Source organism: Notothenia rossii (assembly GCF_949606895.1).
Source record: "Notothenia rossii genome assembly, chromosome: 2".
Taxonomy (NCBI): domain Eukaryota; kingdom Metazoa; phylum Chordata; class Actinopteri; order Perciformes; family Nototheniidae; genus Notothenia; species Notothenia rossii.
The window spans coordinates 74,347,503-74,358,569 of NC_136904.1; the positions used below are offsets into that span (position 1 = coordinate 74,347,503).

The 11,067-nt window shown below is 38.9% G+C and overlaps 1 protein-coding gene across 1 annotated transcript; it reads right to left on the reverse strand.

Annotated features, from left to right (window-relative positions):
* Window positions 1-2,300: 2,300 nt before the first annotated feature.
* Window positions 2,301-3,242, reverse strand: LOC307027929 (olfactory receptor 6E1-like; the record flags this gene model as incomplete). The annotated part of the gene is made up of 1 exon (XM_079662624.1): window positions 2,301-3,242. One exon carries the CDS (start codon window positions 3,240-3,242, stop codon window positions 2,301-2,303), a length of 942 nt encoding a protein of 313 aa, XP_079518750.1.
* Between the last annotated feature and the right edge of the window lie 7,825 nt (window positions 3,243-11,067).

Genomic DNA, 11,067 nt, shown 5'->3' on the forward strand with positions numbered 1-11,067 from the left:
AGTTATAGGTATTTTTTTAGCACTTAACAAAGGATGTCTTACTATGCCTATTTAGTCGGCCCCTTCTGATCCACACCTAAGGCTGAGTGATAACCTCTGATAATGCCTACAATAGGGTTAATAATAAGAATTAGAAAATTGCAGAGGAAAATCTTTGAAAATATGGCTCATACTTTATTCTTGACACCTTCATAAAATCATTAAAGTTGCTGAAGAGACCCGACAAGGACTTAATAATATTTTTCACGTTGACATGTAGTTTGGCTCACTTTGTAGACATTGCCATTCTTTTAAATCAGATCAGCTCTCTACTTTAAATATAGTGTATAGTATTTGTCATATGTAAATATTATTAGTTTGTTACAATAGTCTTAAAATAGTTTCCTTTAAATAGCTGACATAACAGTCCTAATTTCATTTTATTTAGTTTTGCTACATATTATTATTTGTGTGTCTTAGCATGCACCACATATACCAAAGCAAATTCCCCGTATGTGTGGTAATACAACTGATTCTGATTCTAATTGGGGCATTCATCCCTCTTTTTTTGAGAGGGGGGTGCCCTATATTCAAAATATAGCATCGTCTTTTTTCTGCTAACAGTGACCAAATCCTCCCTTTTCCTTAAAAGCATTCCAGTTACTGCATGGGTGCATAGATCCACTGAGGTAACATCATGAGGTAAATCCTTTTTTTCTGAGTTGCTGCTGGAAATGCTGTTGTTTATTTAATACGGACAATGAAGTAACATTGATTAGATTAAAACCTACTGCAAAGATAGTCCACTTTTTTGTTTTCATGTCCCCAGAGCAGCTTCAGATGGACTAATTACCCCTTTTGCAGTAACTATTCAACTAATAGCAACTAACCTAACTGTGACTTGCATGGGAAATTGTGACGACGTTCACATTAAAAGCGAGGGGGACTTCCTCTTCTTTGGTGACGTGATGTCCGAAGAGATTGATTGACATATGAGAGCTCGGTAACTTTACTCAAATTGTCTACCTTATTTTGTTTCTTTGAACTTCTTGTATGTTAGTTCCCCTCTACAGAATAACTTATGACCCTAACATATGATATGATATGTACATATATAGATATGTTCATATTTATGCATCCTGTAGATAAAGGCTGATAGGACACACTGAACTCGTCATCAATGCAAATTCAGAAGGTTGTGTGAAAAGATAATACGGTTATTAAAAGAAATGATGTAATATAACTAGAATAGACCTACTGTAATTCTCTTTTTTGTTTACTTCAGTCCCTCAGCCTGTTGCCTGAGGCTGGTGGCACACATTGATGATATGACTTTAAAGAGGAAGTCATTCTTTTTAGGGAAAGAACCTGAAGTTAAAGCCACCTTCTGAAGCGGATCGTTAATTCCTGTACACATAAAGCCCCCTTAAAGTTCAACTCTGTCAATCCTCAACAGTCTCTACACAACTGCAGTGTGGGCAGCACCTTATTGTTTTACTTATGTCTTAGTCAAGGCTCATGTTTTATATGTTTCAAGTTTCACATGATTTTGGCTTATATCACATTCTATTGGTACAAAGTTTTGTAAATTAAGTTATTAGATTTTGGGTTTTATTTGATTTATTTTCAGATACAATTTGAACACACACTGTAACTATAACCATTATTACATAGCATCAAACACAGGTTTAACACTAAAGTTTTTCTTAAGAAAAAAACCTATTGAGGACCAACTCAACATCTCTGGGAACGACTCAATGACAACCGGCTGGTGCAGAGGACTCACTCCATTTTTAAAAACGTATTAGCTTTACTGCCCTAGTCTTAAGACACTCATCACATAGAAACCATATATATGTATGATGGGAATAATGATTGGAGGAAAAGGGAGAAACTATATTCCGATTAAATTATGGATATGTTCTTGAGCAACACTGAGCCCACACACTGATCTGAGAATAACAATATTGTGCAACTACTCAAAAGAAACACACCTGTGTGAAAAGAATCATACGTTTTATGATAAAATAGAGATGTATTGATATCCAAACTATTAAAATATAGTAAATGTGAGATACATTAGGAGGATCATTTAAGATATGATTGTAGTGATAAAGATAACTTATGGGTGGCCTGCTTCACATGCCTAAGAGAAAGATAGGCTGTCCCCTCTAAACTACTTTCTTTCACTCTCTAAGTACTGAGTTGGGCTTTATACTCTGCACATGTTACATTATCGAAAGATTAACAGTTCTGTTAGACATATTGGGGTTTTCTGCACACATTTGTATATACAAACTGAACTTTCCTTTATGAACAGCTCATGACTTTAATCCAACAACTGATCCTCTACCACACAGAGCACTTTTAATTATTTGTCTTATTTGTGTCAATTTGAAACCATACATCAGAGGATTGATAATTGGAGGAACAATGATAAACTGCATTGCCATAAAATTCTGGGCACTTTGTGGCAGTCCTTTTGAGCCAAATCGCATATACAACAAATCAAAAAGCAAAGAAACAACACCCACTGCTAAACAGAATAAATGTGGTACACATGTCTGCATAAATGTACTCCAGTTCTCTTTGGAGGCTTGGCATGTTCTGATCAGATGTATATAAGACCAACCAACTAACATGAAATGACAGAAATAAAATGTATAATTCAAAGCTGGAATAACAATGTTTGCAATGGAGACAGAGCAAGCTAGATTAGCAACTAAAAAATTAACACAGTAGATTTTCGGTATTTTTGAGCCACATATCCTTGATGTTGATTTTGTTATTGTGCTCATGAACAAGATGTAAAAAGGAACAAGCCAGGCAAAAAACACAAAGACACCAACGTTCTGTTTAGTCATGAAAGAGTGGTACACCAGAGGTCGACATATAGCCACATACCTGTCGTAGGCCATCAGCACGAGAAAAGAGAAATCTGCAGCAGCTGAAGAGTGCAACACAAAACCCTGCAGAAGACATCCAGCATATGAAATAACATGAGTGGTAGACAGAAGATCAATCAGGAACTTTGGGTAAAAGCCTGCTGTCCCATAAAGTCCATTTATACACAGATTACACAGGAAGATATACATGGGCTCGTGAAGCTTTTTGTGCACAATGATGGTCACAATAAGGGTCAAATTTACCAGCCAAATCACAAAGTAACACAGCAAAGTGAGAGCAAAAACAACAACTCTGTAGTTTGTCGTCCCACTTAACCTTGACAGAGTAAACATAGTAACTACTGAAACATTATTCATTATCAAAACTTAATTTCCATTGTTATTTTAGATTACATTTTAACATTACATTACATTTCAGTAAGCTAACGCTTTATCCAAAGTGACTTACAATAAGTGCAATAAACCATAAATATTCAGAAGAAAAGTGCAGATATATTTGCTTCAAACAAGCCAGACCATTGAAGTATTGATGCATTAGTTACACTCTAGTGCCCCTTTTGTTCCACACTGCAAACATCAGAAATTGCATTTGCACGACCTTAATGATGGGAGATACAAAGTTCTTTACCATGTGACTTCAAACTGAGATGTGTCGGTGTAGTCCTTGTATCAAAACAAAAAAACAAGTCTCCATTGCACATTTTTAATAGCCAACCAAACCCCTGTTGGATTGAATTAAATAATTTCAAGGTTAATATTATACATTGTGATAACATTATTTATTTGAAAAAATAGTTTGCAGCAATGCAGAAATAAAATAAAATGATATTAATAACCGAATGTTATGACTTTCAGAGAGTTTCAAAATTAGAAAACACCCTTTTTCTAGTAACAGGCCACACGTGGTTCAGAAGTTAAGGTTGCCATTACAAACTCCAATGATATTACTGGAAGAAATTGATTTCATAATGTACATAAACAACAAATATGACTATTGTTGGTGTGTTAAATCTACATGGGAGGTACATTAATAATATACTTTAGACAGCAGTAAGTAGCCTTATTGTGCAGGTCGGGGTTTCATCTGAAAAGCTGATGGCAGTAGTGAGACAAACAGACAATGTCATTTAGACAAAGAATAAATCATATAATTTCTCACACCTTTACCGAATTTACAAAGAGGTGGTATTTATCTCTCATGACTGTAGCACATTATTTGTTAAACCGCTGTCAAGGGTGAAGAATATGATGCACTAAATAAGATACCTCTTGGTCAGATCTAGATCACACTACACCTGTAGTAGGCCCCTTCTGATCCACACCTAAGGCTGAGTGATAACCACTGATAATTCCTATTTAATAGGCTAAAAATAATTTTAAAATGGCTGAGAAATCTTTTTCAAAATATGGGCTCATCTTTTCTTCCTGCCACCAAGTTTCTGCAGAGACCCTGACAAGGACTTTATTGGAAGGGTTTTTTCTTGGAGAAGGCATATGACCGAGTTCCCAGGGAGTTACTGTGGGAGGTGCTGCGGGAGTATGGGGTGAGGGGGTCTCTACTCAGGGCCATCCAATCTCTGTACTCCCAAAGCGAGAGCTGTGTCCGGGTCCTCTGCAGTAAGTCGGACCCATTTCCGGTGAGGGTTGGCCTCCGCCAGGGCTACGCTTTGTCACCAATCCTGTTTGTAATATACATGGATCGGATTTCGAGGCGTAGTCATGGGGGAGGGGGTCTGCGGTTCGGTGGACTAAGGATTACACCACTGCTTTTTGCAGATGATGTGGTTCTAATGGCTTCATCGGTCTGCGACCTTCAGCACTCACTGGATCGGTTCGCAACCGAGTGTGAAGCGGCTGGGATGAGGATCAGCACCTCCAAATCTGAGGCCATGGTTCTCAGCAGGAAACCGATGGACTGTCCACTCCAAGTAGGGAATGAGTCCTTACCCCAAGTGAAGGAGTTCAAGTATCTCGGGGTCTTTTTCTTGAGTGAAGGAACAATGGAGCGTGAGATGGGCCGGAGAATCGGAGCAGCAGGAGCGGTACTGCAGTCGCTTTACCGCACCGTTGTGACGAAAAGGGAGCTGAGTCAGAAGGCAAAGCTCTCTGTCTACCGGGCCATTTTCGTTCCTACCCTCACCTATGGTCATGAAGGATGGGTCATGACCGAAAGAACGAGATCGCTGATACAAACGGCCGAGATGGGTTTTCTCCGCAGGGTGGCTGGTGTCTCCCTTAGGGATAAGGTGAGAAGTTCGGTCATCCGGGAGGGACTCGGAGTTGAACCGCTCCTCCTTCGCGTCGAAAGGAGCCAGTAGAGGTGGTTCGGGCACCTAGTTAGGATGCCACCTGGGCGCCTCCCTAGAGAGGTGTTCCAGGCACGTCCAGCTGGGAAGAGACCAAGGGGTAGAACCTAGGACCAGGTGGAGGGATTATATCTCTTCGCTGGCCTGGGAGCGCCTTTGATGTGGCCAGGGAAAATAAAGTTTGGGGCTCTCTGCTGGAACTGCTACCCCCGCGACCCGACCACGGATAAGCGGGAGAAGATGGATGGATGGATAACGCCAACGTCTTTTTCTTATTCAAAAGAAGACCTTAACTTAAAGTATTCTTTAATGTTTAAATAAAACCTTATTAGTTTGTCTGTTTTGCACATCCTCCTGTTAATATCTTTGGACGTCCTGCACTAAACTGTTTTATTGTAGAGATCACTACAGTATCTTCTTGATATTTTCTATTCTATATTTCTATCATGCCTTCTACTTTCCCCCAATTTTGTATGTAGGCTACTCTTAATATTTGAATGTTTTCATCAAATAAAACGTATTCAACAACAACATTCAATAACGTGCTTTAACCACTAGGCGGTGAGGGTAAAAAAAACAGTGGTGTAGTTAATAAAACATAATAATATCAAACATAAAATGACTATTAACTTTATTGTGAAATTAAAACAGAACGGTAAAGGAAAATACAGTTTCAGTCTCTCGATTTGAAACTTATGCATTGTACCATGAACCTGTATAGTCAGACCTGTAACAGTCAACTGCATGAGGAGTTGGAAAGGTAGTTCAGTAAATAATATCTTTAAAAACTACAAAAAAAATCCCTTTCTATCAGCTGTGTACCTTTGTGGTGTAAATATAACCTATCTACCAATTGGATCAAATATAAAAGACAGCCGAATTAGTGTTGATACTGCAAGGAGACGTATTGTGGGAAAATAAATGGAAGATGTTGTTTAAAGGTGACCAATCATGCAAAATGCACTTTTGTACGTCTTGGATCAGGGTATATGCAGGAATCCTGAAGTCAAATTTAATACATTTTAAGACCTTTTTTAAGACCCTTTCCACACATTTTAAGACCTCATCGCAACTTTGAGTTCTAACCGGTTACATTGGCAACACACTTTACCTCACATTTCCTATATTGATTGTAAGATAGCAAAACTAAACAAAGTGCAGACAGCCTCCTTTCCACATGAACTTCAACCTCTCTGTGAAGATCAGGTTTAATGCAGTATGCTGCTTTTTTGCTTCTGTAGACTCTGTGCTCTATCATTCCAGTAAAACTCCTCAGAAAACCTTAGAAACCAGTATTTGACCAATAAACAAAACAATTGACAAACCTTTGAACTATGAAATATGTTAAACTTTGGTGAGCTTCAGCGGGGTAATGCCATATAGGAGTTCCCTCACAAATACCCAGGGGTTAAATTGGGCTGGGGCTGTCCGGGGCTAAGCCCTGGCACATAAGACGATGCTCTGACGTCATCACCCTCACACATTTGTCATATGTTTACAAAAAAGGATATATATGTTAAGACTTTTCTCGTTCTTAATATAGACTATATTTAGGGTCTATATGTGTTGACTTTACTTTAAAATAGCAGATCTCTGTGACCGGATATAGTTTGGCTTAGAACCCGGCCCCACACGGTAAAACGCATACGCAAGCGCAAAAAAGGCTTCCGTTCACACGCATTCGATTCATTAACGTGTCCGTTCACACTAGACCGCTGGAAATGCTGGAAACGATGTAGTACATATGTCATGCCTGTAGGTGGCGCCGCTGCCGCCCGAAAATACACCAAAAGCAGCGAAGAAGACCCCGGAGCATGGTTGCCATGGTTGCCCTTCTGTTTATTCTCCGCGGTGGACGGCGTGTTCTCCTGCTGTATCTCTCAGGTAGTCCACCAGCAGATGAAAAACACCCACCTCTCCGCCTCTTCAAAGGAACGAGGGGACCGTGCGGCAGTTTCCATAAAAAAAATGTTCCGCCGGTCAACATGTCCGTTAAAGTTTAAATCTTCCGTACAAAATTAGGAAAGTGCCGGTCAGAGGTCTTCTTTGTTATTTATTGAGCTTTAAAACAAATTGATAACGACTCTGTTCTCTGTATAATAATATAATAATATTTAATAAACGGTGACTGCCTCTCTTTTTCTCCCCCTCTTCTGACAGCCCAGCAGCAGCAGGAGACGTGGAGGGAGGCGGGCTCTTTCATCGTTATCAGAAAATGATCATATAGGGCACACACGGAGCCGTTGGACCCCCAGAGCGTTGCGTATGCCGGTCTACCCACCTTGGGACCCGTTACCGTAGTCGTTTATTCCCCCCCCCCACACACACACACACAGAGCGCGCGCTATGCATGGGGCCGCCTTGTGGGGTTTCCCGACATGTCGTTTCAGTGAATTAAAGGGTGTTTCATGTTGTCGTTGCTGTGAACCTTCTTAATACCTTGGAAAATGCCGTTTAATACTTTTTAATACTTTTTAATAGCCTTCATTTTCGCTAAATTGATTTATCAACTTTTAATACTTTTTAAGACCCCGCGGACACCCTGTGGATACATTAATATGTGTCCCCGGTGTTCCAGAGAACTCACCAAGTGTCAGAAAACACAACCCTCTCTATTTTCCTCCATACCCAAATCTCTTAAAAAGGGGCTGCAACGGATCTGATACAGACTGATCCAGATTTGAACACTTCTATGACGTCACAGAAGTGGCGCTACGGCTATTGGGCCAACTCCACCAATCAGGAGGAGACAACCACGGACATTGCCGTTCGAAAGCGCTGGACACACTGTAGTACATATGCCAGGCCTGTATATGGTGCTGTTCTCACAGAATCAGCCCATGCAAAGAGAGTGTTAAATTGAGCAAAATGAGGAATGGCTAAAATGCATGATCTGTTTGGTATTTTGAAAAATAAAAAGTATAAATATGCCTTATATAGGTATGGTCCTACACTATATTATTCAAATATAGCATGATAGGTCCACTTTAATTGCTAATATATTTATGATCCACGTCACGTATTCAGTTTTGGCGGCATTTCTTACAGTTTGTCAAAAGGTCTTCTGATCAGGGCTCTATAAATAAATATCTACGGCAGATATGTAATATTTAATGCAGCCGAACCGTGTATTGCAATGCCGTTATGTGATGACTTCCAAAGAGAAAAGCAAGAACACTCGGAATAAAGTATTATTTTATTTTAAAAAAAAGTTTTTCCGATTTCATATCATATAAACACCATCTCCCAACATGCATTGCGGCTAAAACTATCGATGTTTTAGCCTATCAAAACCTCTGAAAAAAGAAAGGTGTCTCTCAGAATCGAAAGAGAAAAACCTATGGGAAAAACACAAAAGATTGGAAACAATTTTTAAACCAATAAATGTCGTATAATTAACAAGGATAAACTGAAGTTTTTTAGTTGATGAGTACTGCAGATATCACTGTTAAATCATTTGATCATTGGTTTTATTATGAAAACGTCGAGACCGGGAATACTGTTTTCAACCCCTAACTTTACATGGAGGCTGCCTCATACCTCAAATCATCTTCGTAATATCTATCAAACTATACATCCTACATATCGACTGGACGTGGATTCTAAAAGTACAATATACACTTCTCGCTAGAAATCTAATCAAAAAGCGTTTTAATGGCCAAACTATCCTACAATTTAGGATTTTACAGAGAGGGTTATTTGTGAATAAACGACCATCTGTAACGTTAGCATTCAACGGGAGCACTAGAGGGCGAACACTTTAATACGTAATTATAGGACGTATTAAGCGCTTGAACAAACGACATATTTGGTCGTAATAAGGGCCCGAACAATCGGCCCATTTGGTCGTATGAGTTGGAGGACTTGTTGTTTATTTTTCAAGTCCCCACAGCAGCTTCAGATGGACTTATTGCCTCTTTTGCAGTAACATTAGTTCATCTTTCAGTGACAGTGTTAAGGATGCCTTTTTTTCCCATATTGCATGTTAAAACGTTCTGCTAGAGCATAAGTCTTTGGGTATTTTGGCAAGGCTCTTGAGATGTCACCTCACTTTCCTTAGAGCTGGAAGCTTGGTAATGATGTTTACACATAATGCCAAGGCTTCATTTGTGCGCAGTGGCATGTGGATGACATTCATTGTAAATATAGCCTCTTCCTTAAATATGCCGATTGAATTTTCTTGTAAACAAAGCCAAAGTCATGTTTACATTCAGTGTTTCTCACTGAAACTCATTGTGTGTCCTTAAGGTCTAACAAATGTGTTGAGAGCATTTCTTTCTTTCTAAAATATATATATGTTTACTTGCTAGCAGTAAAGGCAGCCAACAAAAGTAATTTGGGCAAATATTTGTTAATGGTTTTACATAGTTTTGCATTTAGTGATAAGAGAGGTGCAACCATATTTGCCAGAAACCCAATCATGGTATGAAGCATGTCAACAGCAATTTATCTATGGCTCATTGGAAAACACTCTTATTCAGAGAACACATGAATAGTAATATAATACATAAACAAATACATCTGACATACAGAAGTTTCTGGTTTCAACTTACATTCTGTTTAAGAGTGGTTGAATCAACTCTATTGACGTTTTAAGGCTGTAGTTTATTATTATTTCAGTTTCCTGATTTCATTATTTTGACGCCTTAATCAAATTTGTTCGTATTTTGTTGTTAATGGGTTTAACCAGAAGGATCAATAAAGACTTAATAAGAACACAAACTCAAGAGCTAAAAGTCTTGAACTTTGTAATAAAATATAGCATTTATTTGTTTTAATATTTATTTTAGTGGTTACATAACAACTATAGCCTTCTGGCTAAAGAGCCTGTTTGTGTTAATTAGTTCCATGACTCACTCTCCAGAGAGGTGTTGTTTTATTAATTGCTCTCAGAGGAGAATGGAGTTGATGACCACTTCTACCATAATTACTGCATGTACTCCTCCGAAAAACAGCTTCAATATCCCCCCCAGGGTGCTCATGATTGATGATGATGATGATGATGATGATGATGATGAAGCTCTGATGGTGTCAACAGGTAAAGTCACAGTAAAATGAGTCCAGTATACATTGACCGTTGATCCTAATTAGCTGGCTGCAGCCATTGCTGTTCCCAGAGTCCTGTTGTTTTCCGCTGAGGCTCACCAGGGAGGTCACATTAATGATCACAGCATCCCTTCATTAGCTATGGCAACAATATGCAACACAGTCTAAAGAGCGGTAATTACATCACTTGAATTTCATCACTGTGATTGTAAATTGCTGTCCATTCATCTCTCTGGGATCAAATACAAACTAGGGGTGTTGATTGATGAACAGTGATACTTAATGAAATATATATTTATATCATGTTGATTATGACACATATGATAATATTGTGTAAATAACCCAGTGGCCCGAGGCTAAGGTCATCCCTTTGTCCCAGGGACAATAACAAATGTAATTGGTATGAGCGCTGAGTGACAGACAGAAGTAACTCACTATCAAAGAGTCCAGAGAACGCAACCCTTTTTTTCCTCAGAAAATGCTTAAGTATTAACAACGAATCCATTTTTAAATCTGCAGGAGTAGATCTAACAGAAGCTGTATGATGTTTAGCGGCCTCTGGTGAGACAGTCCAGCTTGGCTAAATGAAGGAACTAATAGCTAACATTGACAAAGTGCCGCTTTATTGACTTACACCATGATGCCTTTAAGCAATATTGATCGATATTGATGACAATGCAAGTATTTCTCTAAAGTCAAATTGCACTGCTTGGCCAAATGTGGTCTACACAAAGACTTGATTTATACGTATTTATGTTTTGTTCATATTGTTGCTTAAAGGTGGGGTAGGTAAGAATGGAGAAACCAGCTGGAGTGCGCTAGAATTTGAA